The sequence below is a fragment of the Talpa europaea genome (assembly GCF_964194135.1).
Source record: "Talpa europaea genome assembly, chromosome: 7".
In the NCBI taxonomy this organism is placed as follows: Eukaryota; Metazoa; Chordata; class Mammalia; order Eulipotyphla; family Talpidae; genus Talpa; species Talpa europaea.
In genome coordinates, this window is record NC_140074.1 from 4,406,463 (window position 1) to 4,431,700 (window position 25,238).

General features: G+C 58.9%; 2 protein-coding genes across 3 annotated transcripts; both read right to left on the reverse strand.

The window, feature by feature from the left end:
• Positions 1 to 1,115: 1,115 nt before the first annotated feature.
• Positions 1,116 to 12,920, reverse strand: PHYHD1 (phytanoyl-CoA dioxygenase domain containing 1; the record flags this gene model as incomplete). Of its 2 annotated transcripts, XM_084237313.1 has the most annotated exons (11): positions 1,116 to 1,470; positions 1,570 to 1,696; positions 2,284 to 2,400; positions 2,487 to 2,615; positions 4,114 to 4,135; positions 4,598 to 4,660; positions 4,736 to 4,791; positions 6,169 to 6,216; positions 6,355 to 6,430; positions 10,094 to 10,252; positions 12,888 to 12,920. In XM_084237313.1, 11 exons carry the CDS (start codon positions 12,918 to 12,920, stop codon positions 1,425 to 1,427), a joined length of 876 nt encoding a protein of 291 aa, XP_084093439.1. In that variant the 3' UTR covers positions 1,116 to 1,424. The 2 variants fall into 2 exon arrangements, with proteins under 2 accessions (XP_084093439.1, XP_084093440.1); XM_084237314.1 differs by lacking the exon at positions 4,598 to 4,660.
• A 4,229-nt stretch (positions 12,921 to 17,149) lies between these two features.
• LRRC8A (leucine rich repeat containing 8 VRAC subunit A) lies at positions 17,150 to 23,743 on the reverse strand (the record flags this gene model as incomplete). The annotated part of the gene is made up of 2 exons (XM_084238432.1): positions 17,150 to 17,455; positions 21,587 to 23,743. The coding sequence occupies 2 exons, from the start codon at positions 23,741 to 23,743 to the stop codon at positions 17,180 to 17,182; spliced, it is 2,433 nt and encodes an 810-aa protein (XP_084094558.1). The 3' UTR covers positions 17,150 to 17,179.
• Positions 23,744 to 25,238: the final 1,495 nt, after the last annotated feature.

A 25,238-nucleotide genomic window follows, 5' to 3' on the forward strand; every position in this document is an offset into this window, starting at 1 on the left:
GGTTCTCCCCATTTCTCACCCCACCTGGCAGGCAGAGTGAGAACTTTGGCCCACCAAGGCCCGAAGCCAGGGGCAGAGCCACAGGGAGCTCCTGCTGCTGCCCGCCAGTTGCTGCCAAGTCCCTTCCCTTTGAAGGAAGTGCTGAGCACTCCTCTGAGGCAAAGGAGACTTAACAAACCCTTCCCTCTCAGGCCCCTCTGCTGCTGCCAAAGGAGGTGGCAAAAGAGTAGGGAGCAGCACCAGCTTTGTCTCACGGGGTGAGGGGCTGGGGTGGCTCTGTTCTCTGGGCCTTGGTTTATCTCTCCGGGAGTGGGGAAGACCTGAAGATCAGGGACACCAACTGGTATGGCCACCGGGGCCAGGCGGGTAATTCAGTGAACAGGAATGGGACACGTGCCCGGAGGGCCCGCCTCCAGGGAAGCACAGCCCTCTGTTCATTCAAGGAATGTTAGCAGCCTGGATCCACAAATGAAATCTCCCAATGTTAATGTTTTTCAGAAAACACTGAGGCCCAGACCGAACACATCTGTGGTCTGGAGTCAGCCAGTGAGTCTCCCCTTGTTTGCATTTTCTGGGCCAGCCGCCGGCTAGCGGGTGTTGGATGGGTTGGCGCTTCCTGCAGAGGGTCTGGGTGCCTGGCATGCCTCCAGCAGGAGGCCCCGGGGAGCCCCAGCTCTGGTCCTTGAGGCTACAGGTGGGAAATGGCCTGAGGCAGGGCCTAAGGCCAGAAGCAGATTTGATCACAGGGCCCAGAGTCAGAACTCAGGACTACGGCCTCCAGCCCAGGTGGTCTTCCCCGCCCCCTCTAAGCCGGGGAGCAGAGCATCATCCTCTCAGGCCAACCGCTCAGCAGGAAGGCCGTGTGGCTTGGGCCGGGCACTTAGCCTGCCCACATCTCCGCTGCTTCCTCTGCGCACGCAGAGAACTGAGCTCGCTTGCTGGGAGGCCCGTGGGTGGGAGGGTGGCGCTCCTGGCACAGTGAGTGCCCACTAAGTGGCAATTACCGTGATGCAAGTCAGGCTGGCCTCACCAGGCAGTGCTGGGGAGGCCAGGGTGATTGCCAGCAAGGCCCCCACCTGAGAAGCAGGCTGCATGGGAGAGAAAGACCAAGAAGGTGCCTTCAGAAGTTGTTTTAATTCAGTGTCTTGCCCAGTAATCACCAGTGAGACAAGAGCGAGAAGCCATGGGGGACGCTTCGCGGCTGAGGGGAGGCTGTATGAGGGAGCGAGGGGCAGAGGCGGAGGTCTTCGGGAAACAGTCTCCAGCCCGGCCCCTCTGCCACCTCATGCCTGCCCAGCTGCAGGGTCGAGAGGCCCAGACACCAGCACCAGGATAGCCTGGGAGAGAGATGCTCCCTCCTGCTGCAGCCTGGAGGTGGGGCACCTTGGCCACATGCTCACTGGGAGCGGTGCCCGGCCGGGCCGTTAGGTGTACAATGAGGGGAAGGGCAGTTCTGCTGTTGGCTGGAGCCTGCAACGACAGAGGAGATGACCTTGAGATGCCAGTGTCACGGTGCCCGGCCTCCGGGACCACTTCAGGACGCTGGACACCCACCACCTCTCCACCTACCAGTTGTCAGGGCTCCAGACGGTGCCCAAGGCCTCCATGAGGTGGAAAGTGTAGGCGTGGCGTGAACGGCCCGATAGGTTCCGCTCGCTCTTGTGCACCACTTCCCCGTGGATGAGGACCAGGGCCCCTGCGGGATGCGAGCAGCGAGGAGGACCCAGACCCACACCGCCTTAGGGCAGCGAGGACCTGGGCCTCCTCCCCTGTCAGCCTGTCCCTGGGAACTCAGGTGGGAGGCTGGGCTGCTGCACGGGTTCCCTGGGATCAAGTCCCTTCTGCTGTGGCCTGTGCCCCTGGCAAGCCTCAGCAGGCACAGCCCTTCCTGGGGGTGCTCCCGGAATCCACCAGAGGCTCCCTGTACTGTGCCAGGAACGGGGTGGGGGCACCAGTGATCCCCAAGGGGGAATGAGTTGTCTGGAAGGCAGAGGGTGCACTCACAGCTGCTCTGCACACACCCATCATCTCACCGATGTGTATCTCCCCACTTTACACTGGGGGAAACTGAGGCTTGGGTTCAGCTGTTTACTCAAAGAGATGGTCGCACCAGAGTCCGGATCCAAGCCCCACTGATCCGGGAAACCTGGCACCAGCCCAGGCGCTTCCGACTTCGCAGCCCGCAACCCACCTTCCCCCCTTCTGTGACTCCACAGCCCTCGATTGAGCTGGGTGGTCGCACTCATGAGCGCAGCCTCCACCCTCTGCCGCCAGCCCGCCTACCTCTCCGCACAGGTGTGGGCACAAAGAGGCAGTCATCCCGGGTTGGCTCTGCCCCCAGGAAGCTGGTGCCTGGTCCTGAGCCCGCCGGCGCCCGGACCATCCTTCTGGACACGCCACCTGCAGGCCCAGGTGAACCCTTTAACCTCCCTTTCTTCTGGGTCCCTCTCCCTGGGTGGGGGTGGGGGAAACACAGGTGTCCTCACCGGTGTGGGAGCCGGGGATAAACCAGAGGCAGCCATTTTCCAGCGTGGCGTCCTCCAGCGCGATCCACACGCCCAGCACCCGGCCCAGGGGCTCCGTGTACAGGAAGGAGGCGTCCTGGTGAGCCGTGACTGGGACAGCGCCTGCCATGAGGAGCCGGCCTGCCTCCCTCGGCCCCATTCCCACTCCTCGGCCTCTGAGCCGCCCAGGCCCAGCCTCCACACCATCGTTAGAAACCCACACCTCCTGGCCCAGGCGCTCTGGGCGGGAGACTGTGCCTCTTGAAGCTTCCACTTCCTCAACCATCAAGCGGCCCCACGCTGGACCTGCTTCGTGGGGTTACTGGAGGGACCCGTGCGGTAAAGAATGAAAAGTGCCCAGTACAGGCTCCCGCCCTGATCACTTGCCAAAATGCAACACCACTGTTTAATCCCAGGCAGTCACCCTTCCCAACCAGGGGCCAGCCCCTGCACGCCCTGCGTGAGCCCCCGGGTGTGAGACCAGGAGGTGGGGCTCCAAGGGGGGTGACTGACCAAAGCTTCACCTTCTGACCACCCTTCCCACGTGACACTGGGGGCCCAGCTGGCATGGAGCCAATGAGCAAAGGACCTTGGTCTGGAATAACAAAGAAAAGGGGTGCTCCTCTGGCTCCCCTCCTGCTGGGGAGCTCTGTGTTTTCTAAGCACCCAACTTAGGGGGACTTTGACTTTGGAGGAAGGTGTCCTAAAGTTGAAGGCTCCAAAGCATTAGGAGGAGGAATGACTGGAAGGGGTGGGGACCCTGGGACCAGGCCAGGGGTGGTCATCCCTCAGGGCACTGCCCTTGACCTGAATGGTGGGGAGGAAGGGGCACTCCGCAGGCCCACTTGGGCTCATGCAAGGAAGGAAAGAGCTGCCTGCAAAGTGGTGAGCTCCCCGTCACCAGAGGTATTTGAGCAGAAGTCGAGAACTGCCTACAGGGGAGGCCGTCAAGGGTATCTGTGCATCTGGTGGGGTTTGGAATTAGATCGGCCACCTCTAGGCTAAAGTAGTGGTCCAGCAAACTTGTTAAAAATACAGGGCTTCCCTGGTGGCGCAGGGTTAAAGTCTCAGCACCATCAAGCTATCGCCAGCCACTGCAGCCTGAGTTCAATCCCCGGCCAGGTTGCTGACCTACATGGCGCAGCAGACCTCTCCTGTCTCCCCGCTGCTCCCCTCAGCAGTGGATTTCAGTAGATCCACCTGTTCTGCTCCCCACTCTGTCTCTGGTGAATCTTCTCACCCCCGCTCACCTCTGGCCTGCACCCCAGTCTTGCATAAATAAATATGCATAAATAAATAAAAGAAATCTTAAGAAAAATAGATTCCCAGATCTGGCACCCCCTACCTACTCAAGAAATGGGGCCCAGGCATCTGTTTTTAACCAGCCAGGAGTTGCCGCCAGGTCCAGGACCCACTGTGCCAAGACTCCAGGACACCTCCCAATCCCCGGCCGCAGGAAGGGTGGGAGGCGGCCCTTGGCCCTCGCAGCACAGGCTCTCAGACATCTCAGCACACGCTCGCCCCTCCTCCCTCCGAGGACCCAGCCACTGCTCACGTCCCAGATCCCCCACCATGGCCCTGGCTGGGCCTGCAGCCTGCTCCGGCTCACCTTCGCCACCAAGGTGAGGTTGCTGCAAGAGAGAGGGAAGGCCCAGTGAGGCCACAGGCGATCAGGGGGAGCAGAGGCCCACTCTGGCCTGTGGGGTGCTCTTCCCTGGCCATCTGTGGTCGCCTCCAAAGGTTCCACATTAGCACTCAGCCATTGAGCACCTATTGGGATCCAAGGCCAGGAAGGCTGACGAGACAAAACTACCCACAGGGCAGGGAGGCCCAGTCTGTCCCGACGTCCCTAACGATGCAGAGAGCTGGGCCTTGAGCTCAGGAGCAGTGTTTCGGTAGGGAAGGAAGGAGTCCTGGGCTCCCCTTCCCGCCTCCCAGGAGTACCAGCCGCCTTAGCCAGGGGAGACTGATTTTACATGTTGTCCCCCAACTTGAAAACAATCATTCCTCGGGGAGCAGCTTTGGCCCCTGGCAGGAGGGGCTCTGCGCACTTTACTAAAGGCAGACGGAGGCTGAGAGGGCAAGGAGCTGACCTTGAAGATGTACATGCTCTGCACCACCACCGGCATCTGGAGGCCCAGACTTCTGACCAGGGCCTGGGAAGGGGGCACAGGTCACGCACATTCTGTCCCTTCACATCTGGCCCATCCCACACACATACCTCTGCTCACCTGCACCTTCGGGGAGTGTGTGACACACCTGAAGACAGGGTCGTGGGCGTGCAGAGCTGCAGGACAGAGGTGGGCTGACAGGCAGTTCCCAGCCCCCACGCACCCCCTTGGCCACCCCGGACACCCTCCCCATGCTGTGGGCACCCTCCCCTGTTGTGAGCTCTAAGGGCTCTGCTTTTTATAGCTAATTAATGCTCCCCACATCGCCCCACACCCTCCCACAACCTTATCCCTGTCCTGTAACCATCTGGGACCCCCCCCAGTGCCCTGACTGGAAGGAACCCCTCACTTGGCAGCAGTCTCAGTGCTGCCACTTCATCTTGTGAAATGGCGTGACCGTCTCTCTGGTGGAAGCTGTTTTCTCCTCTGTCCAGCGGGACCGGCAGACGGGCTGGCCGCCCAGGAGGCCACAGGGCAGGAGGGGCCGCCGCAGATGCAGCCACAGCCCAGGCCAGGCGCGGGGTGGGAGCTCTGACCACTATTTGCTGTATTGTTATTATAAAAAGTAACGGTTCAACAGACTGAATTCCACTGGACAATACGCCTGAAAATGGCCATGCTGGCAAATGTGATGTGGTGTGGTGTCCGTGGTATTTTTATGAGCTTCCATGGTATAACTTGAAACTTAAAAATAAACAGCCTCTTGCCACCAATGTGGACCTGGGGGTAGGGGGTGCCTGGAACAGGATTTCTAAAATATGGCTGGAAGGCTGAGGTCCTTGGCCATTTGTATGGGCTCTCTGGACCAGGGGGAGCCCACAGCTCTTAGAACTGAAGGTGTTTGCACTGGCATGAAGCTGAATTCCATCTGGGTGAGAGATGTGATCATGAGCTCAACAAAGGCGGACACAGTGGCTCCTGGTGGCGAAGCGAGTACACTGCAGTCACCTGGGGACGGGGACGCGTTCCCATGGAAACAGGCACACTACACGCTTCCTGCTCAGGCTGTGGGACTCGGAATCTGCATCATACAGCGTCCCTCAAGGACTGAGACTTACTGGAAAATCCAATAAATACAAGTGGATTCCTTCTCTTGTTGAAAAAAAAAGCAATCTACAAGATCAGTAATATGTGATCCTGGGGGGAGAGGGATTCCTAGCTTGCTTTTGGGTCTCAGAACAGGGACCATGTCAACATGTTAAGGGTTCCTTAAGGAGGTTCCAGGAAGCAGCCAGACCCACACACCCTCGTGCCCCAGGCCTGGACCACCCCAAGCCAGGCACAAAAAGCTGAGGGTCCACACATGACACCTGTGTATGGGGCGGGGGAGGGGGGAGGTCAAGTGGACCCTGCTTTCCAGTGCCATGTCATGAGATTGGCATCACAAGATAGAGAAATGCCACTTGCCACTGACTTACGTGGGCACTGGAAACGTCCCCTACCACTCTTCAGGCCTCAGTTTCCTCATCCCCTCCCCCCAGGATCCTCCTTACCGTGGCCGATTTTGTTAATGGCTTTCTCTGCAGGCACCAGGAAATTTCCTGTGGCACAGGAACAGGGTAAAGTGGGGATGGTTGGAGCCAGTCTCCCATGGGCATTGCGCCTCAGCACCCTCCCACCTGGGGGACAGATGCCCGAGTCCAGCCCCCCTCCCCCAACTGCTGGGCCCAACTCCTAACCTTTCTGGTCAAAAACGCCTTTCTCAAAAAAGAACCGAATCTTGTCACCGCTACTCAAGAAGTAGTCTGTGCTGCCCTGTGGGAAGGGGACATCAGAGGGGCTAAGAGAACATCCCAGGTCAGAGCTGGGCCTGGCAAAGAGGGCAGAGGACCCACAGTGAGGCCAGGAACCCTAGGGCAATCCCACACTGCCCACCAAGGCACAGACCATGGGCAGGAACCCCATGCAGCAGCAGCACAGCTGGAAGTCTCAAGCATGGAATTTCTTAGAAACTAAATCACGTGATTCAGACACTCCCTCGTGGTGGGATTCAGGGCACTGACATCAAACAGGCCTGCTTCCCGGGGAGCCTTGGGCCACTGGCTTCACCTCCCAAAGCCAAGGTTTCCTCATCGATAAAGGGGGACTAAGAGGATTGACCTGCCCAGGCCTGCTGGAGGCTTCAGGAGAAGCCGAGTCTTAGAGCCATCAAGGACACTCCCCGATCTTAACTACCAGGAGTCCAAGCCAGATTGTCAGGACCCGCTGTGTGACCACAGTCAGGTCACCCACCTTCTCGCAGAACACAGATGCTGTAACTGTACCTGTCTCATAGGGCATGATGATAGGGGTGACAGGTCACTCTAGAAGGTACCAGAACAGTCTTTGGAATGTACTCAGTGCCACATGAACACCAGCTTTTATTACTGTCACAGGGGCCCGTCTCAGTGACGGACAAATACAAACTATTCTTCATCTTCTGTTTTCTTAACCTCTCCCTGTTCATTTTCATATCACGTTTGATATTTCTTAGCATCCTATGGAAATGACGCTCCAGAAAGATGCCTGTGGCTTCCGCCGCCCCCGTGACCTCCCACCACCACCTACGTCTCCTGCCTTGCTGCGTGGTGGCCCCTGACCCCCAACCAGGGTTCCTCAAGTGGGCGCCCTCCTTCTGTGTGGTCAGCAATCTGCCTGGCTCTTCCAAAGCCCATCCCACTGAAAAGTAAAAGTTGTGGCTCTTCCTCCTCACCGGGATCAAGGTGCAGGAAACAAGTCAGGAAAGCACCAGCCATTGTGACAACATTAGAGAGGATGATACTAAACATGATCTTTGGTAAATAGATCATTTACCAGAACGAGTGAGACGGTCTAACCCGTTGGAAGGAGAATTCCCAGAGCCACACACCCCTAGGCGGTAAGGAACACCGAAGGGAATTTACAAATCAGGCAAAACAGGTCCTGGGGGAACCACCGCATTCTGCCGGACCCAGTTCATGTCCAGTTTTTTTTTTTTAAGATTTATTTATTTATGCATACAAGAACTGGGGTGGAGGCGATAGCTGCGGGGGGTGAGAGGATTCACCAGAGACAGAGTGGGGAGGGCCTCCCAGGTGGCGCAGCAGTTGAGCACTGGGCTGCGAAGCTGCCAGCAGCCTCGGCAGCACCGGTTCGATCCCCGACCACTGGTGAGGGTCCCACAGCGCCGGGTTGATCCCCGGCCGCTGCAGCGCGCCAGGTTCGCATCCCTGGCCGCTGCAGCGCGCCAGGTTGCCGCCACTGCAGCGCCCCGGGTTCGGATCCCGGCTGCTGGTCCCTCCTGGCGCGCAGTTTTTTTTTTTTTTTTTTTATTAAAAAAAAAATAATAATAATTTTTTCTTTTTTTTTTTTAAATTATAAAAAATAAATAAATAAATAAAAATTAAAAAAAGAGACAGAGTGGGGAGCAGAACAGGTGGATCTACTGAAATACACTGCTGAGGGGAGCAGCGGGAGACAGGAGAGGTCTGCTGCGCCATGTGGGTAGCTCCCTGGCAGGGGCTCGAACTCGTGCTGCAGTGGCTGCGGATAGCTTCATAGTGCTGAGACTTAGCCCCTTGCACCACCAGGGAGGCCCCTCATCTCCAGTTTGTGGGGGACAAGCACCACCTGCGTGGCCATCAGTTCTGTGCTGCGTTGTGACACACAGCAGGTCCCAGATGATGTTTTGTTCTCAGCATCATCACTGGACAAGGAGCACAAAGATGGATTCCTGACGGGGGCTGTGCCTGGAGTGTGTCATTCTCCCAGCTCTGCGTGCATTTTCTCTGGCACAGCACAGATGGGCCTGGCAGGTTCACGGAGGGTCTCCACAGGCCCAGCTTGAGTGAGTGGGTGGGGGGGTGATGCACCCCGGGGATGGTCTCCTCTCTAGGGAAGGTTTCTGCCTTGCACCCTGAGCTGTCAGGACACCCCAACCCTGAATTGGTATAAATAGGTCAGAAAATAAGTGAAAGAATAAGTAGAAATGATTATTCCATATCAGAGGTATTTGGGTCTTACGTAGAGTTTGCTGGTGCTTTAGTGACAGAGCTATGCCCTGGATACTCTGTCCTCCTCTGTGTCAATAAGGCTATGGTAAGATTGGTTTCATTATATATTGTTTCACTTAAACTCACAGTTTCCGAGAGTCTATGGATGATGCTGAGTGAGGACTCCCTGTAACTCATGATGAAAGGTGGGGGCAAGCTGGAAGGGAGCGCTGGGCAGGACACTGACTGTTTTTGCTGATACACATGTCAGTCTCTCACAATGTCAATGCGAACGGTGAGGGTTACTGCGTGCCAGGCATGATAACCAAGAGAGGGACACTTTCTCCTCCCACCTCCTGCCCCCGCCTGCTGGTCTCAGGACATTCTCAGAAGGCAGCTTGGAGGACAAAAGATGGGACCCCTCACTCCTCAGAGCCCTGAGTGACCTGTCTCTGGACACAGGACCCCGACTCTGCTTCCCCTAGAAGGGCTGAAGGACGCTGTCCTTCTAGAATGCTTTTCCTCTTAGACTAAATACGATTGCCAGGCTTGGGGGGGCCCTGTAATTCCCCCTATGCCCACCAGGTGGCAGGAGCTCCCCGGCATGTGTGCGCGGCCCTCCACTGCGCTGGGCCAGGCCTGGACGGCAGAAGGGGGTGGACTGCTCATACCTTTGAACTCCCCAGTCTCAGTGTACAGATCAAACTGTCCATTAGGTCACTTGTGGGGTGGGGGTGGGGGACAGCAGAGTTTCTAGCCTCACTGGGGGGGAGGGTAAGATTTATACAGTGGAGCCCCTTGGAATCTCTGGGCTTATTCTGGGTTACTGGCCCCACAGGAGAACTCCTTAGGAAGTACAGATCAGGGCCTCCCCGGTGGCGCAGCGGTTGAGCGCTGGGTTGAGAAGCTGCCCGCAGCCTCTGCAGCGCTGGTTCGATCCCTGCTGCTCCCCGGCCACCAGAGGAGGGTCCCACATGGCGCGCAGACCTCTCCTGCCGCCCGCTGCTCCCCCCAGCAGTGTACTTCGGTCCTTCTGCCTGCTCTGCTCCCTGCTCTGGCTCTGGTGAATTCTCTCACCCTCCCGCGCTTCTGACTATACCCAGTGCTTGTGTAAATAAATAAAAAAATAAATAAAAATGAATATTTAAAAAAAAAAAAAAAGGAAGTACAGATCAGCAGGGACCTGGGATCAGATCTAAGTTCAAATCAAGTGGTGACCGTGCAACTTGGGGCCAGGGAGCCAAGCCTCATTTCCCCCACCTGTCGAACAGGGGCGTGGATTCTTCATGACACACATACAAGGCACTAGGCCTTGAGTCTGGTGCAGGAAAGGCTCTGGGGTCTGACTCCTTATCAGACAGAACAAGCCCAGGGCCTTAAGGCCCTCCCTCCCAGGCTGCTGCTTCTGGCCAGAGCTGAGCCTCCCATCAAAGAACAGACCCCACTCTCTCCTGCCCCAGCCACCCACCTGGGCTCGCAGCTGCTCGTCTTCCTGGGTGGAAAACTCCGTGCGGTAGTGGAGAGGCACATCCATGTCAGCCACGATCTTGCTGATCCTCTGTTGCAGAGCTGCACACTCGTCTGCAGACAGGAATCCTTCCAGCACCAGGAATCCATCCTCCCGGAACTGCAGGCAGGAGTGAGACTCAGGGTTCCCCCTGCCCTCACATACTCCTTTTTTTCCTTTTCTTTTTAAAGATTTATTTATTTATGTATGTACACAAGAGCTGGGGCACAGGCCAGAGGTATGGGGGGCGAGAGGACCCACCAGAGACAGAGTGGGGAACAGAACAGGCAGACTGACCAAAGCACACTGCTGAGGGGAGCAGCGGGGAGACAGGAGAGGTCTGCTGCGCCATGTGGGTTGCTCCCTGGCAGGCTGGTGATAGAACTTGTGCTGCAGTGGTTGCGGATAGCTTCCTAGGCTGCATCCTAACCCCTTGCGCCACCAGGGAAGCCCCTCACATGCTTTATAAGCGCGCGCCCCACCCCCCACCAGATCTGAAGCTGTGTGAGGGCATGACCGAGTGTCCTGGTCATGGCTCTGTTCCCTACCCTGAGCGCCCAGTGAGGAGTGGTCAACATTGGCTTGAAGGAAGACAGGAGGAAGGCCACTGGAGAGGGGAGGGGTCCCTACCCATTCAATGGGCTCAAATGGGAATGCGACCTCATTCATTTATTCAAAGAACACTGACTGTGCGCCTACTGTGTGTTCCAGACATGGCTTCCGGTGCAGGAGATACAGCGATGGGCAAGCCCGTCACAATGCCTGCCCTCCGGGAACCCACGTCTAGTGGAGGAGGCTGGCGTTGAGCAGATGGGCACACATGTGAACATGCCGCCACAGTGTGAGGGCAAGGAGGGTGAGGGCAGGCGTGGGATCCAATGGCAGAAGCCTCAGTGACCACTGGGCAGGGAGGGGAGAGGGTCTACGGAGATAGTGGCCTGGAAAGAAGGGCCCACAGGATACCGGGAGTGGGAAGGGGAGAGCAATGACGCGGGACGCTTGAAGCCCCTGAGCTCAGGAGGGACATGAGGAATTGGCAAGGCTGAGTGAAGGTGGGGGTGCAGGGACTGGACCGGGCAGGAACTGGGCTGGGCAGGAACTGGGCTTTCCCTGGGTCCCCAGGGCAGCCAGTGGGGGTTTAAAACACATGGCTTAGGAGCCTCCCCGGTGGCGCAGCGGTTGAGCACTGGGTTGCAAAGCTGGCCACAGCCTCTGCAGCGCCGGTTCGATCCCCAGCCACTGGGCGAGGGTCCTGCATGGCGCGCAGACCTCTCCTGCCGTGCCCGCTGCTCCCCTCAGCAGTGTACTTCATCAGTCTGCCTGTTCTGCTCCCCGCTCTGGCTCTGGTGAATCCTCTCACCCTCCCGCGCTTCTGACTGTACCCAGTGCTTGTATAAATAAATAAAAATTAAAGAAAAATAAAATAAGTCATTGTTTAAAAATAAATAAATAAAAAAAATAAAACACATGGCTTATTCTGATTTTCCTGCAGTCCTCATTTCTGAGGTTATAAGAGATAGGAGAGAAATATCTGCACTTTTGCTTACAGAGCATTCTGAAGTCTTAACCTCAGCAGAACCTGGATGTCCCATCTCGTAATCGCTGTGAAGTGTCTGATTTCCGGGATTGGCCCCCATTCCTCGCCCGCCCCCCAAACCCCCGTGGATGCCCGGTCCCGGCTTCAGCACACAGGATGCTGGGACATTCACCACCGCCCACCCTGGGCTGCTGTCTCTGGGCAGCTGTGCAGGCTAGACTTGTAATGCCCACATCAGCATCACGTGCCACCTCCTTGGCAAGAGGGTCACCCGCAGCAAAACTGCATGCCCGTGGCCCAGACACTGCTAGGACTTCTGTTGAGACAAGCAAACAGGTGCAAAGATGTAGGAACGGGGGTATTCACTGAGCCCTGTTCAGTGGGCTGGAGCTACCTAACGTCAGCCCAAGCGGATTCGTTCAGTAAAGTATGGTTCATGTACTGGACACAACACAGCTGATGAAAAGCCTGTGTAGACAAGACTGCTGACCCGGGGCTATGTTCCCCGTGCATTGCACAGTGGGGACAGAAAGGGAAATACCAAGTAGTTTCTTCGTGCCATTGTGAGGACTTGGGGAAGTGCTCTGCTCTCCCCTCCCCGATCCTCAGACTAGCCAGTGGGGGAGAGCAGAAGTGCCCCCTTTACGGGCACATGGCAAGAACTTGCTAAGCAGTGGGAAATCCGATGGCTCTTTTAGAAGATTCCAGGGCTGTATACCAAAGTGTTAACTCTCAGCGTTGAATTTATGGGTGGTTTTTAATACTCTCCTTTGAGCTTTTCCATAACTTTCTGCATTTTCTCTTGCCATCAGGAACAAACAAGGTTGTTTTTGAAAAGTCTGTGCGGCAGTAATTCCCAGGAGTTAGCTCTTCCTGTTGGGACACAGGCAGGACGCCTGCCTGGCTCCAGGCGGGGAGGTCCCTGCTCCCCAGCCCCGCCCCTCACTGCTGCCCCCCTCCCCAGGCCGGGACTGTAGATCTGAGGCTTTATTCTGGTTTCGGGCCACATACACATTCCCGCCCCACCCCGGGTGCTGTGGCCTGGACATCCTGGGCTGAGCGTAAGGAAGTTAGAGGCCATGGCTGGAAATCCATCCCTCTGGGCTAAAGTTTCCTCTTCTGTAAACTGGTAGGGGGTGGGGTGGAGTTCGGGGCAGGGGACCCCCCAGAGGTCTGAAGGGGCCTCCCATTCCAGCCCCCAACCCTGCAGGACCCTACCTTCTGGAGCTGTGTGGGGCTCAGGCTGGCCATGAGGACTCTGCAGGGCTGACCAGGGCTGTGCACCAAGGTTGGAGAGGGGAAAGTTCAGGAAGGACAAGTGGCCAGAGCCACTGGGTGGCCACGGAGAATTTAACCCTTCCCTACCCAGAGAAAACCCCATCCCAGGGCCTCCCCTGGTGGCGCAGCGGTTGAGCGCTGGGCTGCCCGCAGCCCCTGCAGCATCGGTTCGTTCCCCAGACACTGGCGAGGGTCCCACAAAAAAAACCAAAAAAACAAAAACACCCATCCCAGCCTAGGGCCCCCAGCCAAGCACACACATGCCTGCCTGGGCCCTGCAAGCTACGCCCCAGGAGTTTCCCTGCTGGCTCTCACTTTTAGTTCTACTCCTAGCCCCAAACCCGGGTCAGTTCCCTGCTAATCCAGGATTAGCCCTTCCTGATCACCGCAGTTTTGAACTGCTCCCCCACCTGTTTCTACCCAGAATCCACCACCCGCTGGCTGCTCACTTGTGCACGAGGAGTGTCCAGCCCAGGTGTCACCAATCACCTGACCGCCAACCAACATCTGCTCGCTCACTGACCTTGATGGAGAATTACAAAGTCCCTGCCTGGACACCGGCATCAACATTTAGGAGGGGAGCTGCAGGGTGGGCCTGTGGGATCAGCACATCAGCCAGGAGTGGCTTTGCATTCCAAAGGCAGAAGAGACTTGCCAGGGTCCCTTCCAGCGCTGATGCTAAAATGCTGGGTTCTGGGAGGAGAACGGGAGTTTCTATCAGTCTGCAGCTCAGAGGAAGGTAAGAGCAGCTTCGGAAGGCGGACCCAGAAGCCATGCTTCCCAGCCCCACCCTCAGGCCCAGGGCGCTCGGTGGCTGCAGTCCTGCTGGCACGGCAGAGGCCGCGGTGGGGACAGCGCATGCACACCCACCCTCGCAGCCGGCCCTGCGAGCGGCTGACCGTTCTGGCTACAGCTTCTGAAAACCAGCCACGGCCTTCCCTGAAATCACACTTCTGAATAGTGCAGGGACACTGTGTCTCGGGAGGGAGACGGACACTGCTCAGACCTCGGGAGCCTTGGCCCCCAGTCAAGTTGTGTTTTCTGGGCCACTGAGCAGCAGCGCTGCGAGCTGCAGGGCTGGAGGAGGGGAGAGCCCTGCCTAGAGCCCAGAGGCCAGAGGAAGAAGCGGTTCTTGGGTGGAGGTGGGGTGTGCAGGCAGGACACAGGGCCATTTGGATAAAGAGAACCAAGGCCAGCCCGCCGCCAGCCCGCGCCAGCCCGGGACAGGTGGATAGACGCCCGTCGCGTCACTCTGGACCAGCTGCTCCCCTGGGAGCCCCACCAAAGGCTGTTAAGGGGGCTCAGCGAGGCCAACAGGGTCCTGCCCGCACCTGGGCCTTACTTTCCCCACCTGTAAACTGGGGGTGCGAGAAGTGCTTCCAGGTGAGGGGGCTGCTGTGCTGACAGAGCGCTTGGCCCACGGCCTGGCACATGGGCGCTGCCCAGAGCCATCAAACTTGCTGGTGGATGCGATGCGAGGGGGGTTTTATTTCATTTTCTGCAAGTGTTTCCGCTATTTTCCCAAGTGTTCCGACTTACTGTTGTAATCGGTGAAAAGCCCGCCAGGGCGGTGGGGGGTTTGAAGCAGCGTGGCCAGCCCTGGGTGGCAGGGAGGGGGACAGGGAGAAGGGCTGGGCCTCCCACTATTTGCTCAGGCTTCGGGAAGAGAGTGGTGGTTCCAGTGTTTCCCCAAAGCTGGCTTGGCAGAACATTCCTGCTCCCTCTGGGAGAGAGGGGGGTGGGTGGAGAGAAGGTCGCCTCCAAAACAGACCAGAGGGGGTCACAACAACCTGCGGCCTCCCAGTGAGAAAGCCCATGTCAGGGGTACAAAAGGGAGTCTTGGCTGGGTTCCGCAGTCTCGGGAAGGGGTCAGAGTCCCATGGAGGGAGGAGAGACAGACTATGCCCTGCCCTGGAGGGGGCCCAGCAGCCGCTCAGGCCTCGCTCCTCTCTAAGGCCAGGGTCAGACACAATCGCCTTCTCCCTTCACCAAAAGACCCTGCCCCAGGCTCCCCATGTCAGCCCAGTGCCCTCTGCCCAGGTCCAGGAGGAAGACAGGTGGTTTACTGGGTGCTGGGAGCCAGGCTCTTTGCCACAAAACCCCACCTACCTGCACGCTTACCCCGAGTAGGCCTCAGGGCTCTCCCACGCCACCCTAATTCTACAAACAAGGGGACATAAGTGACAGAGTTGGGATGAAGGCAGCTCTGCCCTTGAGCCCACACCTTCAGATGAAAGGGGGCAGGGATGCGGGTCAGCCCTTCTGCGTGGCCTACAGGGGACCCAGGAGAAGAGTGGAAATGTCCATTGCCGAAACCTGGATGTGGAGGCCACAGGAAGGAAGAGATCTGCAGGGCCCCACGCAGGGGGCTCCAGGGCTGGGCTGAGACCTGAGACTACCAGCTCCTAACCCAGGTCTGCCAGACCCATCAAGGCCCGCGGGGGCCCAAAGCACAGGCGAGCTGGGCTGCAGAGGATGCCGTGGCTGTGGGCAACCCCGCACCGGGCGCTGGATTGCCGGCCTCACGGGCAGGGAGGAGCGGCGTTAACTGTCTTATGGGTGCCAACAAATGGTCACTGTGTGAACCAGACCAGAGGCCCAGCGGGCGAGAGAGCTGAGGGCAGAGCCCCGCGACGCAAAGACCTCGAGGCCACCTTCTGTTACATGTTTATTGGATATTTGAAGCGAGTCTACAAGTCCAGACCCGCACGTAACGGACGGCGGCGTGGCTGTCAGAGACGAGTGTGCACTACTTCCGAGGGTTACATCTGATGACACGACGCAGAAAACATGGACGGACAGATGGGACATCATCATGAAGACAAGAGACGCTAAAACGTGCCTTAGTGTCCAAGTGATTGATCTAAGGCCGGGACCCTTCTAAGGTGGGGACCCCGGAGATCCATCTAACTGAGGTGGCTTCCCGCCACCAGGTGCTGGGGGGCTGGGTGTGCCAGGCACCTGGGACAGAAACCGGCTTAGGGCCCAAACCTGGGGAGCCTGCCCTCCCGGCGGCGACTGCCCGCCTGCGACCCCAGCTCCCGGTGCCCGTGCCCGCTCGGAAGGACCAGTGGGGAGGAGCGCTCCCGAGTCGGCAGGGGCGAGTGCTGGCACTGGGCAAACCTGCGGCCCGAGAGTTGGGAGGCGGAGTCGGGGAGGCAGCTCCCGGCTCCTTAACACTGATGAGGGAAGGGAGGATGGAGCACCGTTCGTCCAGGGATTAGCCAACCCGAGTCTCCTCCCTTCTTGGCAGCTCCAGAACATTCCCTTTGGCCATCAGCCACAGAACAGAGTGCCTGCCAAGACACATGGAAGAGAGAGAAAACAAGACACCGAAAAAACCAAACCAAACCAAACAAAAACTCCCCGCCCCAGGAGAGAACAGACAGAACGCCTGGAACAAGGTCACACAGAGCGACACAGCGTGGAGACACCAGGGCCTGCGCCCGGGGACGGAAACGCCGTTCAAAGTCTTGCTGCTCCTCAAGGAAAACCGCGGCCCCGTCCTGAGACCCCAACTCACTGGCCTTTAGTGTCTTTTTTTTTTTTAAGTGTTTTTCTTTTTAATACCCAAACCTTCGATTTTCAAAGCTTAAAAAAAAATTTCTTTTTTCCTTAAAAAATTTAAAACCGATACAGCAAGCCCCAGGCCTGGCCTTCCCACCTGGTGGCCGGCTCCGCCGCGGGCCGGGCCACCAGAGCCCAGCCTGGCGCCACTGGGGCCACCGTCCCGCAGCTGGCTCCCCCTGGGCTGCTAGGCTCCGGTCTGGGTGGGCACACGAGGCCAACAACATCACTAAAAAAGGGCACAGGAACACGGCTCACCCTTACTGCCCCCACCTCGCGGGAGCGCTCTCGGGAATGTATAAGTTATCTGCGGGGGGGGGGGGGGGTGGTGGGAGGTGGGGGAAATAAATACCAAGAGCTAAGTGGGTGTCCTGGACCTCTGGTGTCGGCTTGGCCTCTGAGGCAGAGGTGGCCTCCAGGGAGGAGGCCCTGATTGTCCAAACACTGCTGCTCGCCTGGCGATGAAGGCGGGTCTCCCACCTCCCCCATGGGCGCCGGCCCCGGGGCATGAGTCTCAGAGGGAGAAAAGGGGCCAGCCCTCCGGTGCAGTCCCTGCCTGGCCCAGCTCAGCTCGCCCCCGGCCCCAGGCTCCCGCTCAGCCCGGTTCTGGGCTCCCAGGCCCGAGGCCTGGTGGTGGTGCCGCTGCAGTGGCCGCCCGCCAGCGCTCAGGCCTGCTCCTTGTCGGCCCTCCAGAGCCGCTCCTTCACCTCGGGCGGCAGCGTGCTAAACAGGTCCTCCTCCACCACGAGGCCGCTGCGCTTGAGCAGCGGGCACTCGCCCAGCTCCACAGGCAGGCACTCCAGCCGGTTGCCCCGCAGCTCAATCTGGGTCAGGTTGGTCAGCTCGCCCACCCGCGAGGGCAGCGACTGCAGCACGTTGTTGCCCAGGTGCAGGGTCCGCAGCTTCCGGCACTGGAAGAGCTCTGGGGGCAGCGCCTCGATCTGCAGGGGAAGGAGCAGAGGGCAGAGGTGAGGCACGGGCAGGAGATCGAGGCTCAGGCACAAGAGCCTCCGGGCACCTTCTCTGAGGCCCCCTGCAGCTCCCCAGACCCTGGGACTGGCTCAATCTGGACCCAAGTCTGGGCCACCTCTGCCTGTATATCAGTTCTCAGCCCTGCAGCCACATCCGCCCCACAGCCTTCCCTGAGCTCCAAGGCAACCGCGGCACCCAAGCCCCGGACAGTGCCGTTCTTTCTGTGGTCCACCGCTAGGTCGGCTGTGTGTCGCCCTGGGACTGTGGCTGTGGGAGGGCAGGAATGGGTCCGCCTGCTCCCCACATCTCCCAGCCCCAGGTGGATCTCGCCGTTAGCCAGGCTCGCCCGGAGCCAGACTGCCAATCCTGCCTGATGAATAATTTCTGAGGGCAGAGCAGCCTGCTAAGAAATTCCCAACCCCTTAGCTGCTTCTGAGAACTGGGAGAGCGGGACAATGGGGTGAGGATCCCAGTTGCGTCACGTCCATTCCTGGGCCTCTTGTCACTCACAGAGGCCATACCACCAGGGATACCATGGATGCTTTAAAGGCCCCTGACCTGGGCCTCCAAAACCAGCACTGTGCTGCCCAGCGGTCAGGAGGGGGGCTGCACTGGCCCCCAGGCCAGCAGGGCTGCAGGCCAGGCGTGACGGTGAGCATGCAGGCGGAAAGGGGTTCCTATGACCCAGGGGTCAGAGCCTCCCAGAAAGGCTCTACTGCCGCCCCTGCAGCCTCCTCTGTGACAGACAGTGGTCAGGGGCAGCAGGAAAGGCAGGGACTGTAAGTGGGACATCAGGGGCTCACATGTCATAGGTCTGGCTCCAGAGCCCCCTCCCCAAAGAACCCTGCCCCAGCAAGCTTGCTCCAGGCTCCACAGAGAAGGAAAGGCCACCAGAGGATCAGCTCCCACCTGGCCACACCTGTCCTGAGATCTGTCCTTCCCTCCAGGAGTTGCTCATCTACTGAAGGCACGTTACTTCCTGTCACCCCAAACCCACCTCTCCTATGTCCTCTGGGGTCTCAGAAGCTCCCCCAGCAGACTGACGTGGACTCCATTCTACCTGGTCTTTGGAAAACAAGACCACTGTCCCAGGAAGCTTCTCGGGTGATGCCATCTTCCGTGGGCCTCCCTGCTTCCCAAAAAACCACCTGGAAAGACGTGGTCTATCCCCTTGGCCCCTCAGGTAGCTGGCTTCTCCCCTGTCCCTCTCAGAAACTACCAGGCCAGTCACCAGAGGTCACCCACAACACACTGGCCCGGACACCCCCACCTTGCTCAGAGCCCACAAGCCCCTGCCTGGCCTCCTGCTTCCTTTTCCACCCTCTTCCTGTGTGACCTGACCCAGGGCGCTCTTCACCATGACCCCCGGGGGCATGGCTCCTCGTTCCAGGCTGACTCAGCTTGGCGCCTCTGATGTCCCAGGAGCCCAGACACCTGACGGGGGACACGCCCTCTCCTCTGGGGGATCCCGGCCTCCCTGGACACCATCTCGATGATCCTCCATAAACCCAGGCGGCCAAGGGAGAAACCCTGAGTCACTCTGGCCGCTCCCTGCTCCCACGGTCCAACCCGGCCCCATGTCCTGTGGATTCTCCTGCAAGGTCACTCCCCAGTCCAGCCATGTCTCCAGCCCTGGCACCCTTGCTGGTCTCGGCCTCGCCTGCGCACCAGAGGCCGCCAGCCCAGGCTGCTCATCCTGCCCCTCTGCCGGGAAGCCAGCGCATCCCTTCACCCACTCAATCAGCGAGAACTCAGAGAACAGCCGCTTCACGCCAGGTACCGAACGAGATGAGTCCAGTTCTTGCTGTCAGAGCCTGGCCTCGCCAGTGACGGGCCTCGAAACAAAGGCAGATAAGATCCAGACTGTTCTAGCAGCGAGGACAGTCTGGCCCCCAACCTCAGGGGAAAGTCCAAATTCCAGGGGTGCTCACTGCCACGCCCCCTCTGGCTTTCAGTTCCTGGTGACAGAACTGAGGAGCCTCCCTCTCCTCAGCGGGCTACCTCCTCCTTGCCAGCAGGCCCTCAGGGCTGGTGAAAAGTCCCTTCTTAGGCAGGCCTGTGGCCCTGGGTGGCGGCCACTCCTCTGTGCTCCCAGCAGCCTTGAGCCCCAGCAGAGCCCCTGTCCCTCTGTGCTAACCGCCTGGAACTTGTCTTTCCCCAGAGAGAGGCAGCAGGTGGGCTGCGTTCCTCTGTGTGTCCCCAGCACCTTGCACTAGGAGCACTCAGAAAACGGCTCGCCACACCTGTGAAGCATGAGCAGTGAGTGGTGGGGTGAAGCCAGTCTTATCAAGGTGTTCATTAGCTTGAGCTTAAACCTGAGAAAACAGTAGCCTAGGGCCTGCACTGCCACACCCTCCAGGCGCCTAGGGAACCACCGAGCTAAAGGATGGAGGGCGGAAGGCAGGAGGAGGCCTGGTCCAGACAGCCCAAGAGAACTTTTCTCCCTATAAAGGCCTGTGGCATCCCGGGGGCGGAAACAGGATGTGATTAAGCAGAGCGCTACACAGGGTGTCAAGAGGGTCTCCTTCCTCGGACGGCGGCCTACCGCCAGCTCCTTTCCTGAGGGGTGATCTCAGCCAACAGGCATGACACCAACAAGCCTGCTGGTGTGTGGAGGTGGGGATGGGGAGAGGTTGGGGCCTTGAGCTGGGGGCAGGCCCCGCTCACTAGGTGGGCCCCCCAGCCTGCACAGTTCCCTGCACAGAACAGGCCCCACCAGGGGCCAAGGGAAGATCGCGTCTGAGCTAACTCTAGGGGCACGCCTCGCCACGCTCTGGAGTAGCTGGTGGTCCCCATATGTGTTAAAGGAGAGCTTGGGTCTGTTGTGAGGCCCCAATGTGGCTTCTCCCCAGGAGGCCAGCTGCCCTGATCAGCAGGGCTGGCGGTGGTGGCCCAGGGAGCTGCTCAGAGAAGCGGCGCCCTGTCCACTCTCCGGCACTCACTCCTGTCTCCACCTGGGGAGGGTGACAGGGCTCGTCAGAATCTCTGCTCCATGGAGGAGACAGGGTGGTTTGCAGTAAGAGACCTAGGCAAGAGGGGAGGGAGGCTCTGGGGGTGCCTGAACCCTCCAATCTGAGTAATGCAGGTGAAGGTGGGTCTTTTCCTGTGGCAGGGGCGCTTCAGGCTGCCCACCTCCAGGTCCCAGGGCTCAGCACGGGCTGACGTGCAGCAAGCGCCTGGGGGGTTGACAGAGCTGCACCAGCCAATGCATGCGCTGGAGGCACAGAGGTGGTGGCTGAATATGGTCTCCCAGCCCCACCCATCTCATGCCAGGGCCTCCACCCTAAAAGTCGGGACCTAGAAGACAGTTCTTTCTGCATCAACCTCTCTGCAGGTCCCCAGGAGGACCGGGCAGGGGGAGGTCCCCCCCAGCAGCTGCAGCTTTGTTCCCACTACAGAGGCCAGACCACAAAGCCACAGGCACACCCTGCCCTCTACACCACATGCTTGCCTCCAAGGGGCCCAAGGGTGGGAGGCTTCCCGACCCAGGCAGGGACTGGAACTGGGGCTACTAACAATCTCTAGGGCGTGGCCTCCCCCAGGGCAGATCCACTGGTTTGCACAATTTCCTCCCTAGAAAAGCAACAAGCCTGCCCCAGCTGAGCCCAACTCTGGCTTCCACCACCCCTAAAATGCAGAGGGGAGGGAGTGTGTGTGGAACTAGGTGTGATAGAGGCGGTTTGGCTTCACCTCAGTGAGCACCAGCCGCCCACAGTTCCTGTCTCTGGTGGACCCAGATTGTCCCTGTGGCTCCGGTCCTGGTGCAGGACAAGCAAAGGGGGAAATACTGGCTCCAGGCTACGTCCTGCCTCCCATGATCCTAAGAGAACCACAGGCCTGGGACTCTGGCCCATGCACTCCCTGCCCACCGGAACCTGTCCTGAGGTCACCTTGGGGACGGGGTCTGCCTGACCCCCCATCCCTCCAGGCAGAACTCCGCAGCATCGCCAGAGACCTGCATTTCCCATGTTCCCCCTGCCCCCGCCCAGTTGGGTCTGGGGGCCGTAAGGTGAAAGTGGGGCACCGGACCGGCCCCAGACACTGAGCGTCCCCACCATAGGCCACAAGTCATAGCCGGGCCGCCCCGTCAGGCCACTCACCCGATTGGCTGTAACGGCCAAATTCTGGAGGTTCTGCAAGAGGCCGATGTCGGCGGGAAGGAAGGTCAGGTTGTTGTGGCTGAGGTCCAGGTAGCGCAGCTTGCGGCAGTAGAAGAGCTGGGTGGGGATCTTCTCGATCTTGTTGCGGTTCAGGTAGAGGCGCTCGAGGTTGGTGAGGTTGCCGATCTGAATGGGGATGTAGGCGATGTGGTTGTACCACAGCTTAAGGCAGGTGAGGCGATGCAGGTGCTGGAAGCTGATGATCTCCTCAATGGTCTTGAGGTTGTTGTCCTTGAGGTCGATCTCCTGCAGGTTGTGCAGGCTGAAGATGGAGTGGGGGACGCGCTCCAGGTCGCAGCGGATGAGCTCCAGCTCCGTCAGGTTGACCATCTTCTTGAGGCTGTTGAGGACGATGAGCTTGGTGCCCTCGTTGTTGATGGACAGCTTCTGCAGGTGCACACCCACGTCCGTGACCACCTGCGGCAGCTTGCTCAGGTTGCTCTTGAGCCGCAGGACCTTGAGGCGCTTGAGCTCACGCAGCCCGTCGATGACAATGTAGCGGTTGTTCTCAGCACTCAGGTTGCCCGTCAGGTGCAGCTCCTCCAGCGTCTTCAGGCTGTAGATCCACAGAGGGATCTCCTTGATGTCCGTGAACTTGATGTGCAGGGCCCGCAGGTTCTCGCGCAGGAAGGCCAGGGCAGGCGCCTCGATCTTGGCTGCTGTGTGGTACAGCCACAGCTCCTTGAGGCCCGTGAGCTGGGCAATGCTGGGCGGGATGGTAACGTCGGGGATCAGCTCCAGCTTCAAGACCTCCAGCTCGACCAGGTCGAACACTGTGTCAGGGATGCCGCTGAGCATGAACAGGTGCAACTCCAGCTTGTCCTGCGCGTTCTTGGTGAGCCGCTGCCGCAGCTTGTCCAACGTCCACTCATTGTTGAGGTTCAGCTGTCGCAGCTTGTTCTCACTCACCTCCGACAGGAAGACGGCAAAGCGCTTGGAATAGAGTGGGTCATACTGGTCGATGAGGTGCAGCATGAAGGCAAAGTCATTCTTGACGTCGGGGATGTCACTGTAGCTGCTCTCCTCGCGGATGGACTCGAACGAGTACTTCTTGAGGGAGCGGCGCAGCATCCACCACAGTGTGTACATGCAGATGAGGCCATAGAAAATGACCAGGCTGATGTAGAAGGATGCCAGGATCTTGAAGAGCGTAGCCAGGGGGTGGGCGCACCGGTAGGTGCGGTAGCCCGTCAGGCTCTCGATGTCCACGGTGCAGTCCACGTCGAACTTGATGTTGTGCACGTAGTAGACGGTGTAGCAGATGATGAGGATGAACTTGATCACCTTGATGATGGTCTGGCGCATGTAGAGGCGGTACACGATGTCCCCCTCCTCCACGTGGGTCCGGAACTTCTTCACCTTCTCAAACAGCGCCTTGGCCTGCTCCCCTTCCTTCTTGTCCAGCACGCCGGTCTCCGAGCGGTCCACGATGCCCTGCTCGATGCGGGACTTGGTCCGCTGCAGCATAGGCACGGTGGCCTCCACGTCCTCGCTCACCGTCGACGACTTCTTGTCCATGGAGCCGTTCATCTTGCTGAAGGCCGGCTTGGGGTCGCTCTCCTCCACCACAGTCTCTGACAGGGCCCGCGTGGTCCACGGCGAGTCAAAGCACTTGAGCAGGATGGACACAAAATGCTCCAGCTTCGAGCTGGTGCGCGGAAACTTGAACCAGAAGTTGCTGCAGGCCAGGAAGATGAGCGTGTGCAGGAGCACCAGGTAGGGGAAGTACTTGGCGAACCAGTGCAGGCGATTCTCGTAGCACACGGCATCCACGTAGTTGTACTGGTGCCGGTCCAGGTCGTACCTGATGCCTGTGGGGCCCATGTCAGGGGCGGGCGGGATGGAGGAGTTGGAGTAGGTGGGCTCGAGGCTGGGGGCGGCCCAGCCCCGGAAGGAGTCATTGCAGGAGTCCTTGGTGACCCACTTGCACGGCAGGCAGATCATCTTGTCCTGGGTCACCTGCAGCGTGCCCCCGAAGACAGCGATCATCAGCATGACGATGGAGATGTAGTCAGTGAACACGTCCCACCACGGCTTCAGGATCCGGTACGCCGGCTGCGTGTCCGCAAAGTAGCGGAGCTCTGTCACTGGAATCATGGTTCAACCTGAAAGGGATCCATAGGAGGGGGTTACTGCCGGGTGGCCTCGTGTGTCGAGACCCAGGTCAGGGAAGGAGATGACAGACCCACGGTCCAAACCCCCACCTCCAGGCTCACTGCGGGTCCCAGCCTCACTCATGGGAGGGTTCCTGGAGGCATCTTTCTCCAGGGACCATGTGGTCCCGGGTGCCTGGAGCCAACTGCCTCCCCACAGGGTAAATAGGAAGATGGAGCCCGAGGTCGGGGCTGAGCTGACGGAGCTGGAACAGCATCACAGGCGCCCGCCCCTGCCTCCGTCTAGCAAGAACATTTGGGAATTCCCGTGTAGACCCTGGTCTACTCAGCCCAGACAGACCAGAGGGGCTGGACTCAGTTCCCAGCTCACAGGACATGGGCTGCCGTGAAACCACGCCAGTGATCTGAGGGGATTTCTGACAAGTTGAGGACAGCAAAACACAGGAGGGGGCATGACATGAAGTCGCTTTTTGTAAAACAAAGAGAGAAGTTTAACAAGTTCAGTCTGCGTGTGCAGGCGTGTGTCTGTGTGTAGTGTCCACCCAGGGTCTCGCGATCACCAAGGGAACCAGGAGGATGCACAGTGGGTGTGAAGACAGACACTGGCTGGGGAGGAGGAAACACGACCGCCGTCTACCCCAGCAGGGCAGCGGGCCCGCACTTACGCATCTATGTAAAATGACCTCTGGTGGGGTGTGTCCACGTGTGTATGAAGAAACTGAAAATAGCAGCAGCTTCTCCCCTGGAGAGTTGGATTTGGCAGGTCTGAGTCACTGGTTTTCAACACGTGACTTTGGTGGCACTAGTAACTGACCAGGTTTGGGAAACGCTGGCGAAGAAGCCACAGTCAGGAGGTCGGGCCAGTGCCATACAGGAGGTGCGCACAGAGTGAACGTCTGAGGGGGCCTGGCCTCGGGCCGTCGGGATGCGTTGCTGTTATAACGAAAGGCCTGCAAGACAAGATGGAAAAAAGGTACTGGCTGCTCACTGGAGATCCCTTGGGAAGATTCACGGGTGTAGAAAGACAAAGGTAGCGGCCCTCGGCGCTACCAGGGCCAGTGCCCATGGCCCATAGCCCAAGGAGCCAGGACATTGCTGTCTTTCTGTATATTTGTTGGCAAACAGAACTGTAATTGGGCTTTACACCCTACTCAGCTAATCTCGACTAGCTCTGAAACCAGAGTTGAAGCATCTGGGTTTTGACAGATGTGTCTGTTTCTCCTGGAGAGGAACATGGGCGCCCAGGTGATGGACTGGGACACGTCATTTTGATGACTGGTAATACTGCTAATGACAATGGTAACAAACCCTTCATAAACCAGGGCTTCCCTTCAGACGCTAAATGCTCCCCGTCCTGTCTTTCCGGGTGCCATGGGAATGAGTGGGGAGGGCAGGAGGAAAGCACACCAGGGTGCGGGAGGGATTCCGGGCCCTCGGCAGAGGCCATGGTGGTCAGCGCATTGCAGAGGTCCTGAGAG